This window comes from Nuphar pumila, chromosome 3 (assembly GCF_984573655.1).
Source record: "Nuphar pumila chromosome 3, dmNupPumi1.hap1.1, whole genome shotgun sequence".
Taxonomy (NCBI): Eukaryota; Viridiplantae; Streptophyta; class Magnoliopsida; order Nymphaeales; family Nymphaeaceae; genus Nuphar; species Nuphar pumila.
Window position 1 is genome coordinate 32,945,488 of NC_143251.1, and position 18,271 is coordinate 32,963,758.

The 18,271-nt window shown below is 35.2% G+C and overlaps 1 protein-coding gene across 1 annotated transcript in view; it reads right to left on the reverse strand.

Annotated features, from left to right (window-relative positions):
- Nucleotides 1-3,897: 3,897 nt before the first annotated feature.
- LOC149842522 (thiol-disulfide oxidoreductase LTO1-like) overlaps nt 3,898-18,271 on the reverse strand; it is a 42,617-nt gene continuing 28,243 nt past the window's right edge. The window contains exons 5-8 of the mRNA XM_090000682.1: nt 8,909-8,933; nt 6,872-7,019; nt 4,165-4,302; nt 3,898-4,085 (exon numbers count right to left, since the gene is read on the reverse strand). Coding sequence (XP_089856808.1) covers nt 4,005-4,085; nt 4,165-4,302; nt 6,872-7,019; nt 8,909-8,933 — 392 coding nt within the window. The 3' untranslated portion in view covers nt 3,898-4,004. The remainder of the gene's footprint in view (nt 4,086-4,164; nt 4,303-6,871; nt 7,020-8,908; nt 8,934-18,271) is intronic.

Below are 18,271 nucleotides of genomic sequence, written 5' to 3' on the forward strand. Positions count from 1 at the left end.
ACGAGACTATGACTGATGTTTCATAGTTTGATCTCGAAGATTTTTTGAAAATCTATTCAATCCAGTAAATCCTTATGGGAGTTTGTTAGTGCTAGAAACCATGAGTATGCTTTGTGCAAAAGAATCGATGCACGTAGGTTGGTGGAGGCTAATGTGGTTGCAAGTACACATGCACATATTTAATAGTTATAACATTTTTACTGATTGAAATGCAAGTATACAAACACATAAATAAACACATGGCTATATATATATATATACATAAATTTTGTTTTTATTTTAGAAAGACAACTCAAAAATGTTTGAAACCTTATGTTCATGAATTAAGCTTACATACATACACAAACATCAAGTGTTAGTTATATACAAAATAAATGTAGAAAAATATATATCCCTCGATATCAGACATTGTTTGCTGTTGCGACTTCCTACTCGAAGCATGCACTCTCGCCGAAGGATGAAGAAAAAGAACCTCTTGTGTACTATATAGTATCACATTGCTCTCATCTACCTGAGGACCCTTATTTTGCTCTACCTCGAGGCCATAATTACACCTTTTGCATCTGAACCCTCCATAATTGCCCCAGCCACAGCCTCACTCTCCTCCACATCTGAGCAACTCCTCTATTTTAATTTGGAGACATCCTGAAGAATTGTCTTCATCTCCATCTCCCCACTACCACTAAAAGTGGTCATGTCTTCATCTTGTTCAAGGTTGGCAACAACCTCACCTTGAGCCAATGGCTTAAACTGCTTCACCAATGACTCCCCTTCCCCCTCCTTCGATGCTTACGGGATGGGAAACAAATATTTGGTCGCAATATTATTAACTTTTTTTGCAGATTCAAGAGCACTTTTGAGCCAGCCTAAAAATTTTAGCAGCTCATTTGTTAGAAATGCATACAACAAATTGGATGAGCACATATCATAAGGTTGTATTTTTTGTGGACAAGATCTGACAGCTAAATTTTTTGTGTTGGAGCATGACCTCTCTCTATCAAAGTGGCAAGCATATTGTACATGTCAAGATATATGTTGTGAAACACCATGTAACCATCAAATGCTAAAAGTCCTTCATGCCCATTCTGCATGTTAGGTTGATTATGCCTTTTATTTTTCTTCTTTGTATTGGCATGTGTAACTTATGTATTTTTTCTCTTCTTTGGTGTTATCTCATAATAAAAAACTTAATTCCTACGATAACAACAGTAAATTGTATAATACATAATGCAAAAACTGAAACAATAATAAACTTAATAATATACATACAAAAATTGATAACACATGTACATGCAACAAATGTTGGTGTCATCTCGTAATAAAAAATGATAACAGTAAACTGGATAATATATATGCAAAAACTGAAACAAACCAAAAAAAATTGAGGAAACTAACATGCAATGTTCTACACACAAAAATAACCAATTAAACTGGTCAATATATATGCAAAAACAAATTGAGGGAAGTAACTAACACATACAACCAATTTAATATATATACAATGAAAAACAACCGTGACAAACTATTCACTGAAAAACCTAGTTGTCAGTAACCTTACAGGAAAAACACTTGTTTGAAGGATGTCGATAAAGTCGGTGTTGATGGTTTTACCCAAATATTCGAAGGAGATTCGCCTGAAAAACTCGGCGAAGGAAAGCTGAAATTCAAGGTTTTCCATCGCCTGTGAACCATTGTCGATGAATCGTCATAAATGAGAAATTTTCACAAAGTCATCATCTGCTAAAATATTTGCCTAAATATCAATGAAATGTCATCAAAATATCACCAAAAGCATTAGAGAGTATCGGTTAAGGACCACAAGAACACTAAGTGTTGCAAAAATAAGGCATCTAGAGGAAAAAATGAGGTTATAAATCGAAGCGTCATTTATATGAAACCGAATTTCACAAGAAAAAATAATTACGCAATACGGGTAAAATTCAAATAAGAGATTTCACAAAACCAAACTTTCTCAACTAATTTATAATTTTGCAATACTTCATGTGATACTCATTAACAATTTGCAATTAAATTTTATGATTTTCGGTGGTGATCATGAGAACCTCGTCAAAGTTTTGCAAATTATGTGAAATTTCGTAATCTTTTTTATAATATCACAACCTCCAATGCGATTTATTTGACAAGTTTTGTGGGTGTATTATTTTAACATCATGACGTGCAAAAATCAGAAATTCGCACATGTGAAGGGTAAAAGCAACAACAACAAAAATTGAGAACCTGATATTTTCCATTCAGCAGATTTGGTAAACTATTTGATGATTTTGATAAATTATAAAGCATTTTAGAAAAAACATCATTTTTGTTATATAGTACAATCATTTTTTGTTGTTTTAACAAGTTTTCACTAAAGTTAACACATCATGAAGTTGGTTAAACCTAAGCTACGCAACCTCCTTTTCACCTTTTCTTTAGACATGCACTTTTTAAGGGTATGTTTGAAAGTGAGAAAATAGTAGGAAAAGTGAAAGTATAAACGAAAAAATGAAATCTTTTCCAACCATTCCAAACAAGAGAATTTTTGAAGGAAAAGTTTTTCTAAAAAGTTTGACTTTTGATAGGAAAAATTCCTCCACCTCAAGGGGTAAAAAAAAAATTCTATCACCTACAACACATCTCATTTCAAGAGCTGTCATAACAAGATCTTCCTCCGTCTTCATCTCCCTCCCACCCACCACCATTTTCAGGTCTCTCTCTCTCACACACATTTTTCTCACATTTTTTCACTCCATTGTTCTCATGCTACACAAACAAGCAAAAAAAAATCATTCAAAAAAGTTATCATATCAAAACTTTTCATAAGTTTTTTTTTTCCTATGAGAAATTTTCTTGCTTCCAAAAGTGCCCTAAGAAAATGAAAAAGGACAAGTGGGTTTGACCTTACCGGCCAACTCCTCTAGCCAGACAAACAAAAGGCTCTGCTCTGCAGCAAATCTATAGCTTGACAATTCAAGGCGTAGAAAAGACACTCGCAAAAGTCAGATTCAGGTTTTTGGTGGATCAGGGTTCGGATCAGGTTTGTTCAGCGCTAATGGGCCCTTAGTCCAGCCAGCCTGATGTCATCCCCAACTTTCGTTCAACATGCCCTAGAACACCAAAATTCAAAAAAAAATATTTATTTTGAATGTTTTTGTTACTTTTATCTACCCGGTTTTAATAAAAAAAAAATTATTTAATTCAGTTTAGAATTTCTCTAATTCTTTAAAAAAAACAGTTTATACTGAATACATCCAGGTAAAGCACAGATTTTTTTTTTCCTTTTTTTATAGGCAAGCTGGGGTTATGCAGACCCCCACCGGTTTTAAAAAAGTAGCATTGGGTTTTGAACTTGCAACGTCCCAACACAAGGTGACGTGCACTAACCACTCATACCAAACAAGCGCTTCTCTAGCTGGGGAGTAAAAAGTGTGTAAACCTGAAAATTGTGGGAAGAATATGATGGCTGAATTATTTGTGACATATTGGCAAAGGAGTCTCACATTTGGTTCTAACTAGGGGCTGTCCCCAGTACTCCTAGCATAATAAATGGACAACCACTCGTAAAATTGAGAAATACTAGATTCAACTGTCATGAGATAGAAATAGCTTTCCATTTTTTTCAAAAATCTGTGTGTGCATGTGCATGTGCATGTGCATGTGCATGTGCATGTGCATGCGGGCCTGTGACACCCACCTTCCTCCCAACACGCATTCACAAAAGCTGACACTTTTTTCGTTTGATTGTACATATGTTGCTATAATTTTCTATAATGGCATATGGCTCCTGTTTGTATACAAGCTTGTTGCATGTAGTAAGAATGACAAACAAGCTTGATGCATGAATTAGTAAGAATGACACTCACTAAAAAATGAAGTAATTCATGTACAGTAAATGGCGAATTAGAACACAGCACGTACCAGTCATTCTCAACTGTCCGAAGATGCCAATTGGGAACTGTACACCAAGATGACAAAATGATGTCTGTGTTGCTTGGGTTGAGCCTGAGCTACGACTGTGGTTTCAGTTCTTCATATAGGAATCCTGATGCTTCTGCAAGTTCTGAGAATTCTTGTTCTCCACTCAAGACCTATCACGCAATGCAACTTCATGAGCAAGATCTTTAAGGTTTTACTTGTTCCAACACAAGCTCAGGGAAGATCCATCACCTGGCCGTTTATAATCCAGGTTGGGAATCCATCAATATGAGCTTCTTGACATGCCTTAGCAGGTTTTGCTCCCTTCCTGTACCCATTTGGAAAGCACTCAACATAGTTCAGAATCTTTGCAGCTTCTTTCCCGAACATCTTCAGAATCTCGGTTACTAATCTGAGGTTACAATTGTAACAGCTTTTCATTTCAAAAGTATTAATTCATCCTGTTACATCTCATTGATGTTTATTTCTCACAGACATCATCTATCTCTGCCACAAGTTCTTACAACAACAACAACTACGCCTTCATTCCAAAACAATTGGGGTCGGCGATATGAACCAAAAAAGAAAATCATTCTGGGTCTTCCACATGAATCCTTCTCCTCCAATCATTTCTATCCAATGCCATGTCCTCGGTGAGGTTCAAAGCATTCATATCTTTTCCTATCATCTCCATCCAAGTCTTCCTAGGCCTACCCCGGCCTCTTTTAACTAATATATTTTCACATTTCTCCATCCTTCTAACTGGAGCATCATTAGGCCTTCACCGAATATGTCCAAACCACCGTAAATGATTCTCTCTCATCTTATTTTCAATGGGTGCAATGCCTACCTTCTTACGTATCTCCTGGTTCCGAATCTTATCTTTTATTGTATTTTCGCACATTCATCCTAAGCATACGCATCTCAGCTACACTCATTTTTTGAATATGATGTCTCTTGGCAGCCCAACATTCCGTACCATATAGTAAAGCGGGCCTAATAGTCGTCCTATAAAACTTTCCCTTCAACCGCAATGGCATTCTACGATCGCACAACACTCCAATTGCACTTTTCCATTTCAACCACCCAACCTTTATCCTATGATTTACATCTCCATCAATTTCTCCATACTGTTGAATGATAGATCCCAAATATTTGAAACAATCCACCGGTATTTTTTGCTCACCAAGTTTCACTACACTCCCATCACTACTTCGTTGCTTACTAAACCGACATTTCATATATTCTGTCTTACTCTTACTCAACTTAAAACCTCTTGCTTCCAATGTCTCTCTATAATTCTAACTTAGCATTAACCCCAGCTCTAGACTCATCAATCAAAACAATATCATCAGCAAACAACATACACCACGGCACATTTTCTTGAATTGATATCGTAAGTTCATCCATCACTATAGCAAATAGGAAAGGGCTTAAAGCAGATCCTTGATGTAACCCAACCGTTATAGGAAAATTGGTTGTCACCCCTCCACAAGTGCGGACATTGGTTACTACTCCTTCATACATATCTTTAATTATACTAATGTACTTGAGAGAAACACCTTTCTTCATCATTGTCCACCAGAGAACATCCTTGGGTACTCTATCGTATGCCTTCTCCAAATCAATAAAAACCATATGCAAATCTTTGTTCATCTCTCTATATCTCTCAATAAGTTGTCTAAGAAGATGTATAGCTTTCATAGTTGATCTTCCAGGCATAAAACCAAATTGATTCTCCGATATCATGACAACCTTCCTCAACCTAGACTCAATCACCCTCTCCCAAAGTTTCATAGTATGATTCATGAGTTTTATACCACGATAGTTTGTGCAATCTTGTATATCACCCTTATTCTTATATAGAGGCACCAAAGTACTCTTCCTCCACTATTAGGCATCTTATTTGTCCGTCAAATCTTGTTAAAAAGATTTGTCAACCATTCTAAACCTTTCTCTCCCAAGCATTTTCAAGCCTCGATAGGTATACCATCTGGGCCAACTGCCCTTCTTGATTTCATTTTCTTCAAAGCCTCTGCAATTTCTTTCTTTTGAATCTTGCGCATGAAGTCACGATTCATCTCATGAAAAGGAATGGAGAAGTCTCCAAGATCCTGAGCATGCCATAAGTTCTTGCATACTAAAATTTTTTAGGTTGCATGTTACTAGTAAAGGGTGCTTTCCTTCTCAGTTCAAGCATGCCTCATCTAAAGTGTTTGACTCACATAACAAATGGTAACATGTAAGTAGCAAGAAACACTCCTGATTTCGAAGATTCAATGTTAAGATGGTCAGAATGGATTTTTCTCTAGAGTAAAATTTATAGTTTTGGCTCCAATAAGATATCAACTTAGTAGTCTTGCAGACTTTAATTGAAATTAGTTATGACCATTTAATTTCTTAAAACCATAAAAGTAGAGGTTAATGAACCACACACTTTGTACAAATACACAAAATAGTGCAGAAGGTTCAAAAGAGATAACACTCCAAATGGATGCTGATGTTAAACATGGGATAATGCAACAAATGATGGCAAATGAAATAAAAGGTATAAGGTTCAAATGATGCAGAGTAAGCTAGAGATTGCTTAAAAATTCTGAAATTATTTTACCATCTGATTCAAGAAAACTGAAAGGGTGGTCAAGTCAAATCTGATTGCAGTTGCCTTGAGGATGGATTCTTTTCAAAACTCAGGCCAACCCAACTGAGTAATTAGCCAAGTCAGGCCTAACTGGGGAAGCAGACTACCTGATGAACTGTCATCAAGTCCCATGAATTCAACTCGGGAAAACCAAAAGATATTCTTGTTCTCACTTAACAGTAATCAACTGTAAAATTCAAAGGACCATTATTCACACAAAAAACAGGAGGTACAAATTCTTCTTCATACCAGATTAAGCAAGTACACGTTTACTGTCATAGTCTGAATATCTCTACAGTGATATAGTTATGAGGGTACCTCTTTTTGTTCCAGACAATGGGAACACCAAAAAGCTCCATACATTTTGGCTCCAATGGCCTGCAAATGTTTGGATAGAGAAATTGCTAATGGACTTGACTGACTTGTAATTTCATGTTCAAATAGTGGCAATTCAATATCTGATGACCTATTCAAACAGTACAACATAGATAAGTGCAAAAACATTTTGCAGAAATTCAGAGAACTGTAAAGATTTTTCAATATAAACTACATGGTTACTAAAAAATTCATTTCTAGCCATGTGTTGCATGTTTGACTGGAGACTGATCAAGAAGACAATTAAGAAATGAAAAACCTGACACTAGATTATTTATTTTTGATAAGCGATTAAACTGAACTACTGGTGGTGGTTAATGTTTGGAAAGTTCCCTTTGATTAGTGGTGTTGTCACCCTTGGCCTTGTCTTGCTTGTAAATACTTGAACAGCACTTGGAGAAGACAAGAGAGCAAGGAGAACACATGGCCCTGACCCCTAATGGTTCTCAATAGAGAAGGTTAGCTCTATCAAAGTTCTATTTATCCTCAAGGAAACCCTCATAGGGCATATAGAAATGTTCATCAATTAATAGTAAACTCTAATTCATGCCACAATTAAGGAACAAATAGAATAAGAATAAACATGATACAGTATTATATGCATGCCACCACCTGACGTCCAGATGTGAAATTATGAAAATATCCTTATGACCAGCAATAGCATACTATACACTTCCCTCTAAGTTGTACATTGCATTTCAACATGCACTTTGTGCTTCAAAAATTGATTGCTCAACTTTGATAATCTCTTTTGATTCAATTTCTCTCACAAAATTATGATCAATGTAAAATTATTTAGATCTATAATGAAATACCAGATTTAATGCCAACATTGGTGCACTGCACAATTGCCATAATATGTACTTGATCTAAAAAATTTCATTTCCAACACATTTAAATATTTATGACCATATATGCCAAAGCTCAATATTCATCTTTGTTGTTTACCTTTCCACACTTTTCTCTTTTGTAATTTTTGATATATTAAACATTTCTCTAAGAAAATACAATAACCAAAAACGGATCTCCTAGTATTTGGGTCTCCAATTCAATCATCACGTCCATAGATGATTAAAGATCAAACCATTTGTTTATGGGATCATTTATGTCACACAGATTCTCCATTTTGGCTCCTGCATCACGTCCCCTAATATACTAGTCATATTTAAAACTTCATAAAAATGGCTGTATTTCGATATCAGCAGGTTGTTATAATAATTATTCCATGTTCAATAGTACCCTTCACATATGTTATAAATCTTTTAAAGGATTCCATATGTAATGTATCATAGCAGGAGAGCGCATAAACTAGGATACTTAATTCATTGCATAAGAGATAGTTGGCCCAGAAATAGATGTAAGTGTGAAAGTATCTCCAACAAGATACTAATATCAAGACCTTAATATTCTTGATATTGAACCCACCACGAAAGCACAATAAGAACACTTTAGAACACTTGTGCACAAAGAGCACAACCCACAAATAACTCACAAATGCACAAAGGCATAAAAACAATGGAATCAATTTATTGAGAACTTGGGCTTTGACTCAAAGCCATGAGAAAATACAAAGGGGAGAACCCCTATTTATAACATCACAAGAGGGGCCTTGGAGGGGCTCCACCCATAGACGTTGGAGCCCCTCCAACGGTCACAAATGTGACCGTTGGAGAGGGCCCAACGTCTATGTTGGTGGGCCCCCCAAGGTACCTTTTGGTACACTTACAAAAGAAATAAAAAAACAAAAAAGAAAGAAAATAAAAATAATTACAATCACATCCATAAAGTGAATGTGCGCAAAAATAGAGGAAAAGACTAAACTACCCTTATGACTAAACAAATAGAAATATATATTTTATATATATATTTGAGTAGATACATATACATATATATTAATATATGTATATGTATTACCATATATATATAAAATATATATTACATTATATGATTATGTACATAATTTAACACCCCCCCTCAAACTTAGGGCAGGATGACCGAGAGTTTGCTAAGAAGGAAGTTGAAGCGCGGAGCACACAAGGCTTTAGTGAAGAAATCTGCCAACTGATACTCGGACGTGACATATGGAAGGTCAATGATTCCGTGGAGATACGCTTCCCGAACATAGTGACAGTCCATCTCAATATGTTTGGTCCGTTCATGAAAAGTGTGATTTTTAGCAATATAAATCGCACTTTTGTTGTCGCAGCAAAGCTTGGTAGGCCCTTCAATTTTGATTCTCATATCTTCCAGCAACTGATGAATCCAAACAATTTTCATGGTAGTAGATGCCATGGCACGATATTCAGCTTCAGTTGATGATAGAGATACCTTTTGCTGCTTCTTGCATCTCCATGAGATCAATGAGTCTCCTAAGAATACACAAAAACCAGTGGTGGAGTGACGGTTATTTGGGTCACCTCCCCAATCAGAGTCAGTATAAGCAATTAATTTTAACTCAGAAGAGGAAGACAGAAAAACTCCCTTATTAATAGTGTGTTTTAGGTATCTCACGACAAGCAAGATAGCACCCATGTGAACAGAAGTTGGTGCATGCTGAAATTGACTTGCCGTATGCACCGCATGTGAGATATCTGGTCTGGTGATACTTAGATACATCAACGAGCCTACTAGTTGCCTGTAGGGAGTAGGATCGGAGAGAGGAACACCATCATCAACCTTCATTTTTGCTCCTACTATAGTAAGAGTTTCACAAATTTTATCATCTGTAATACCTGACCTGTCAATAATCTCAGATGCAAGCTTAGTTTGAGACAAAAAATACCCTCTATGAGAGTATGCAACCTCAATACCCAAAAAATAAGTTAAGAAACCCAAGTCAGACATTTCAAACTTATCCTGTAAAATAGATTTTATGCTTGTAATCCCTTTAGAATCACTCCCAGTAATAAGCATGTCATCCACATATAGCAACAGAATAACAATCCCTGCATTAGATTTTCTAACAAACAAGGCAGTATCAGTAAAGCATGATGAAAAACCATTGTCTAACATCACGGAGTTAAACCTATCATACCAAGCTTTGGGAGCTTGTTTTAAACCATAAAGTGCTTTCCGAAGACGAAGCACTTTCCCTTTAGGGTACTCCATTCCAGGAGGAGCATCCATATATACTTCTTCGTTTAAATCTCCGTTTAAAAACGCATTCTTAACATCCATCTGATAGATGTTCCATTTATTTATTGAAGCAACGGTTATAAGACATCGGACGGTGACCATCCGAGCAACGGGGGCAAAAGTCTCCTCATAATCAATCCCATATTTTTAACCATATCTTTTTGCAACTAAGCGGGCCTTATATCTCTCAAGAGACCCATCACTCTTAGTTTTGACTTTAAAAACCCATCTACACCCTATTGCTTTCTTATCTTTAGCAAGGTCTTGAAACTCCCAGGTTTTTGTTTTCTTTAGGGCTTCAAGTTCATTATTCATAGCAACTATCCATTCCGGGCATTTTTGTGCTTCCTCGAAATCCCTAGGTTTTATGTACGAGTGAATGGCGCTTAGACAGGCTCTATATTTTGGTGAAAAAGACTCATATGAGATGAACCTAGAAGGTGGTTTTCTTGATCTTTCGGTCCTACGAAGATTTCCTTCACTTAAAGGGGTAGACTCACTATCATATCTTTCGAGGGCACTTCTAAAAGAACTCCTATCTCTATGAGAGTAGGTTATAGGATCTCTATGTGGTTCTCCATTAATGGGTTGATCAGAATGAGTTTCATCATTTTGATTTGTTTCATCATCGCTAGTATCATCATTTTCAGTTAATAAATCAAACAGAAAAGAATAGTCTATATTCTCGTCATCAGTTTCAAGTTTTTCGAAACCACTAACATTTTTCAAGAAGCTTACATTTCTGGAAACATAAAGTTTATCACTCTTAACATCATAACAGCGAAAACCTTTATGAGTTTCAGAGTAACCAAGAAAGGCACAAGGAATGGCCTTAGGGGAGAGTTTGTCATTTTTATCAGTAAGGACAAAACATTTACATCCAAAAACTCTTAACCTGCTATAATCAGGTTCTTTTTCGTATAACTTTTCAAACGGGGAAATCTTGTTCAAGTTTTTAGATGGAAGTCTATTTATGAGATAGACAGAAGTAAGAGCGGCCTCCGCCCAAAGTTTTTTCGGTATATTTTGAGAAATGAGCAAAGTTCGTGTGGTTTCAATAATATGCCTATGTTTCCGTTCAGCCAACCCATTTTGTTGGGGGGTTTTGGGACAAGACTTTTGATGGAGAATTCCGTAGTTTTCAAGATAGCTTTTAAATTCATTGGAAAGGTATTCGCCACCCGAATCGGTTCTAAAAATTTAAAAATTTCCATTGAATTGATTTAAAATCATCATATGAAATGTTTTAAAAGTTGAAAAAACTTCATATTTATGTTTAAGAAAATATATCCAACTAAACCTAGTGAAATCATCCACAAAGATAACATAGTAAGAAAAGCCTCCCTTGGATATCACCGGGGTTGGACCCCATACATCGGAGTGAATGATTTCAAAAGGTTTTGTTGTAAACATGGATCTTTGAGAAAAAGGAAGACTTCTCATTTTTCCAAGAATGCATTCATTACAAACAAAATTTTCATTACAAAGATGCTTAATAAAAGGCAAATAAGAGATTTTAACAATGTTGGGATGACCCAATCTCTTATGCCATACATGAATATCTTTGTTTTGAGCAACATTACAAAATTGATTCTTGGGAATTTTAAGAAAATCAACATAGTAGAGGTCTCCTCTCCTAGAGCCTTCCCCAATCAATTTCCCGGACTGGCGATCTTGTATCCAACATTTATTAGAAGAGAATTTTATATCGCAACCATAGTCCGAGAGTTGAGAAACGGAAAGTAAATTTAAGTTTAGTTTTGGAATAAGATGAATTTTTGGGATAAAGAAGTCTTGTTTTTCAAAATTGCCCATTCCTTTAATTTCAAGAGGGGTTCCATCCGCGGTTGAGACAAAAGATGGAAGGCGGTTTTCAGAATAATTAGAAAGAAAACAATGACTTGGAGTCATATGAAATGAAGCACCAGAATCAAGTAGCCAAGATGTCTTATCAAGAGAGGAAGAAGATGACATAGCGGCTCCAGAAGTGTCTCCTTTGAGAAGAGGTTGAAGAGCATCCATAATTTGATAAAGCGAAAGAGGTTCATTTGATGTTGAAGGCCGTTCCTCCGATTGGGATGCTAAAGCCGCGGCAAGGAATTTCTTCCATTTGGGACAATTGGGTTTGATATGTCCCGGTTCTTTACAAAAATGGCAAGTTAATTTGCTATAATCTCTCTTGCCATATCGATCATTTTGTCCTTGATTTTTGAAATGGGGCGGTTTGTAGGTCTTCAAATTATTACCGAGTCTTGACACGGCATTGACCACTTCATAGTCATTTTGAGAAGGTGTAGCAAGAATGCTTGGGTTATTTTTACTAATCCCCATACGTGTTTCCTCACCACTTAGCTTGGTGATGACATCTTCAATAGATGGGGAGGTAAAAGCCGATAGAAGGGAGGACCGAATTTGCTCAAATTCGGGTCTAAGACCATTTAGGAAGTTGAAGAAACGATCTTCCTCTAGTTGTTTGTGCCTTAATTCAATAGCTTCTCCGCTCCATTTTGGTTCGAGCATGGCAAGCTCGTCCCAAATAGATGATAATTCGGCAAAATATTCCCGAATAGATAAATCATTTTGTTGAAGAGTCAAGGCTTTCTTTTGGAGGTAGTATTTGTGAGACAAGTCCCTTGACGTATACATTTTTTCAAGGTATAACCAAGCTTCGGAGGCCCTTTTAAACTTGATGATGTTTGCATTGATCTTGGTTTCTACGGACGAAAAAATCCAAGACAATATCTTGAAGTTCTTCATTTCCCACTCATCATGCTTTTTGGAATATTCTTCTAAGGCCTTTTGTCTATCTTCTCCTTCAAGAATTTTAATCTCCCCTTTCTATATAATAGAAAGCTTGGGTTCGGGTTCCGATATGGAACCTTGAACATAACCCCAAAGACCTTTCCCTTTGATATGGGCTTCCATGTTGTCGGCCCAAACATGGTAGTTCGAACCACTAAGTTTAAAACCAAGGGAGAAGTGGGAGTCTTTTTCACCCATTATGGAGAGGAGAAGATGGAAAATAAAGCGTACCTTAACGGATTTTCAACCTTTTCTTGACAAAAGTTGCTTCTAAAATATTGCCCGGAGCAAATGTTTTACTCAAAATCTTCACTAGCTTGAGGGAACGATTTTCGAAGTGCTTCACAAGAGCCGAGATACACGATCTTCTTTCATCCAACGAGGCTCTGATACCATGTGAAAGTATCTCCAACAAGATACTAATATCAAGACCTTAATATTCTTGATATTGAACGCACCACGAAAGCACAATAAGAACACTTTAGAACACTTGTGCACAAAGAGCACAACCCACAAATAACTCACAAATGCACAAAGGTATAAAAACAATGGAATCAATTTATTGAGAACTTGGGCTTTGACTCAAAGCCATGAGAAAATACAAAGGGGAGAACCCCTATTTATAACATCACAAGAGGGGCCTTGGAGGGGCTCCACCCATAGACGTTGGAGCCCCTCCAACGGTCACAAATGTGACCGTTGGAGAGGGCCCAACGTCTATGTTGGTGGGCCCCCCAAGGTACCTTTTGGTACACTTACAAAAGAAATAAAAAAACAAAAAAGAAAGAAAATAAAAATAATTACAATCACATCCATAAAGTGAATGTGCGCAAAAATAGAGGAAAAGACTAAACTACCCTTATGACTAAACAAATAGAAATATATATTTTATATATATATTTGAGTAGATACATATACATATATATTAATATATGTATATGTATTACCATATATATATAATATATATATATTACATTATATGATTATGTACATAATTTAACAGTAAGGAGACAAGAGCTTTTTAAACAACCACAATATGTCCACCAAAGTATCAAGTGGACAAGCACAACAAATGTTCACTAAGGGCACACAACCAAAACCAACACACAAGGGTTATTCAAAAGAGAGCTAAAAATAAATAATCTCTTTATTAATCACAAAACATGCAAGAAGCATGAATACATTGAGAGAGGGGATAAGTGTAATAAAGTAGAGTCTCAATTACCGGATTTTGTGTATTTTTAGGTGACTGATTTCATGGAGATGCAAGAAGCAGCAAAAAGTATCATTATCATCAACTGAAACTGAATATCGTGCAATGACTATGACAACAATGGAGTTTGTGTAGCTTAAAAGCCTTCTCAATTATATGGGAATAATCATCTCAACACCTTCAAAGATATGTTGCGACAATAAGAGTGCAATCTACATTGCGAGCAACTACACCTTCCATGAGCGAACTAAACATATTGAAATGGATTATCACTATGTACATGATGAATATCTGAGAGAAACTATTATGTTGTCGTATGTCACATCGGAGTACTAGTTGGTGAATTTCTTCACCAAAACTCTTCCTACTCGGTTTATTTTTCTCCATAGCAAACTTTCGATCATTTTCTCGTAAGTTTGAAGGGGAATGTTAAAATATATATGTTTGTATATATATACATATATATAATCTGTATTGTATTAGTTTTCCTGATAGGGGAATGTTAAAATATATATGTTTGCATTTTCTTACTCTTGTTATAGTAAAAAGCAAAAGCTTTTTAATATGACCTACATCGTGCAAGTTCTAATCTCACCCTCAACTTACACCAACTTGCAAGTTGTAGTTAAAAGTAAAAATTTTGCATTTTTACCATGACTTGAACTAGGCAAGTTTAAGGTCCCATCTCAGCTTGCACTACTTATGCAAGTTGGGGTCAAAATTGATTTTAACAAGCATTTTCACTTGCAAGTTAAGTAAAAAATAAAAGGTTTACCAAACTTTCATGAAAAGATAATCAATTTGCACGTAAACCTTAAAACTACCCCGCCATCAGCCCAAACTATTTTGTACCATCCCACTTTAAGTACAATAAATAGTGGGAGTGGTTATAGGGCCAGATAATAACCATCTAACCAAAATAGCACCCGTGATAGAAGCTATTACACCATAGGGTGCTAAACTTAAAGAAGAAGTCTTTGCAAGTCTATAAACAAGGAAGTTACGTAGGCTTCAAGGTATCAAGTGCAAGTTGGAAAGGGAGAAAGTCTGCCCAAGTGCTCGAGCATCCAAAAGAGCTAAAGATACAAGGATCCAACAACAACCTTCTTCTACTCACCTTCTCTCTCATATTTTTCTTGCTCTTCTCAGTGTGTATTCCAAGCTCTATGAATCAAAGACCATTGTAAAGATGAAGAGTTCCTAAATAAAATTACCAAATTCTCCACATCTCTACTTGAGTGTTAAAAAAAAAATCAACCCTAACTCGAGTGTTGATTTTTTTTATATTTTAGAAAATTAACACTTTATTTAAGAACTCATCGCCTTTACAATATCCTCTAATTATCATAAGTTAGAAGCTATGGTACCCGGACAATCCATTTTTCCCTTTGTACCCATGTCGACAGGCATATCCCACCCAAACATGCTATTTTACCCTCCGTACATATAAGTTTGTATTTAATTTATAATTTTATAATTATATTTTCAGTTTATAGCTTTATATTTTCAATATATAATATATATTTTAGATATAACATATACATTTAGATTATATTCAATTTATTTTGTATTTATGTGATATTTAATATATATATATAGTTGTGTTCCTGTACCCACATTTTTTGGAATTGTCGCGTCGTACCCGTTGTATCGTACACGTACTCAGGTGACAACTTAGAATATACAGTGAGAAGAGGAAGGAAAGAAAGAGAGAGAGAGAGAAGGGGAGAAGAAGAAAGTTGTAGGATTATTTGCCTCCTTGAAGCTTATGTCTTTAACTCTCTTGAATATACGACCACTTAGGCAGCTTCTCTTCCTTTTCTCACTTGCACTCGATGCGTTGAAGCCTATGTAACTTCATCTTTTATAAACTTGCAAAGGCTTCTTTCTCAAGTTTAGTACACTATGATGGAGTAACTTTCATCATGGGTGTTATTTTGGTTAGATGGTTGTCATGTGATCCTACAACTACTCTCACTCAAGGTTGTATGTATTGTATTGTATTGTATTGTATTGTATTATATTGTATCGTACGATACAGTACAATACGTATCGTAACTTTGGGAGAAACCAATACAATACACAGTATGTATTGTATCTGTATCAGGTGCATTGTATGATACACCCCTGTATTGTGCCATATCATATGATACAGGGTGTATCATACAATACAACTTCAGCGAGCTTTAAAAAACCGAAAGTTACTTTTTAAATTTTTGAATTTTAAATACCTCTTGAGGGTCGACTCCCTCATTTGTGTAGAGGCTATTAGAGGGAAACCCACGCACCCTAGGAGTCGTCAGAGCGATTTGGGGGCCGATCCATGCGCAAGGAAAATGGCTTTTGCGATTTTTCAAGAGTGCATTTTCACCATTTTTCCGCTCAAGGAAGTGGGTTAAGGTAAAAAATTCATATTTTATGTGTGTGTAAACTTGTTGTCGAATATTTGTATGCCTATATTTTTATTTAGTGGTTAATTGGTTATGTTTTATTTCAGATCTTTCAATGTCGTCTTCACGTTCATCTTATAGGGATGATCTTGTATGGCAATACTGCAGAAACATGGATGATGTACCACGGCCAAGGTCATCATTGAGATGTGTCTTTTGTGGTTATATTATTAGAGGTGGATTGCATAGATTAAAGCAACATATTGCAAGTGTTCATCAAAATCTATGTCCATGTGATTATCCATCTATTCATGCCATTTCTTGTTGATGTTATTATTGAACTAGAAGAAACTCAAAGAAGAAAAATTTTGCAAAAAATGCAAAGAATAAGGAGTTGCAACCATTATTCCACATTCTGAAGATGATGATAATGACCCAATTGCCAAAAAAATGGTTGAAGATAAAGAGATCATCGTGTAACAGTTGGATGCAATACTGAGGAATTATTGTCCTAATGCTTGGCAAATAGGCTCTAAAAGATAGTTTAGTTTTAAGATCTTTATAGTTTAGAACTTTAGAGATGGAGATTGACATGTAAGACATTGGTTAAATGTAATGTTTTTAGTTATCATGAATGCTTAGCAGTTTAGTTATGACCATAACATTTTAGTATGACTTAGATGTGAATTTAATATTGTTAGTTTAGGCTTTAATTGTGTTTAAAATTTAAATTGTGTAGTTGCCTTTTATTTACATTGTCAGTTATCAGTTGCATGGTTTGTTATTAATTTTAATAGGAGGAGATGATTATGACTATTGAGGTTTTATATAATATTTTGTTTTTATTTTTGCAAATATGAAAGTATGAGTATTGTGAAATGTTCTTAATTGCAAGAGTTTTATGTAGCTCATATAGACATAAATGCTTCATATGTGATTTTATGGTTGTATTTTGTGCAATTTATCATTGTTTCATGTGTTATGATTTTTTAGAATTTTTGCTAATTTGTTCTGATTTTTCTTGATTTTTTGAAAATTTTTATTAAAAATTTACGATACAATACAGTGCTACTTTGGGCCCGGCCGATATGGGTAACGATACAATACTTTCAACCTTGCTCTCACTACTCCTTATACATAAAGTAGGATGATACCAAGTAGCTAGGGTTAATGGCGAGTAGTTTTAAGGTTTACACGCAAATTGGTTTTCTTGCCATGCAAGTTTGGTAAACCTTTTACTTTTTACTTAATTTGCAAGTGCAAATGCTTGTTAAAATCAATTTTTACCCAAACATAAATAAGTCGTACAAGCAGAGATGAGACCTTAAACTTGCCTAGTACAAGTCATGTTAAAAATGCAAAATTTTTACTTTTGACTACAACTTGCAAGTTGTTGTAAGTTGAGGGTGAGATTAGAATTTGCATGATATAAACATAGTGACAAACGTTAAAAATGGCAAAATCTCATTTTTCAAAAACTCATGAGAATTTAAAAAAAAATCATAAATCTCATTTTTTTGGCAAAATCTCAGCAATAAAAAATAAATTAAAAAATATAAAAAATATTTTTTATAAGAAAATATTAATAACAATATTTAAAAATAAAATTGCAGATTTTTTCACAATAAAAAGATTTTTAAAACGTAAATATCATGTATAAATCGCGGTATTTATGTTTTTCATAAATCTCATGATATTTTGAAAATCTCACAAGAATTTGCCGTTTTAAACTTTCAGGCAATTTCTCGCGATATTATCGTGAGATTTTCATAAATCTCGCGATATTTGTCACTATGGATATAA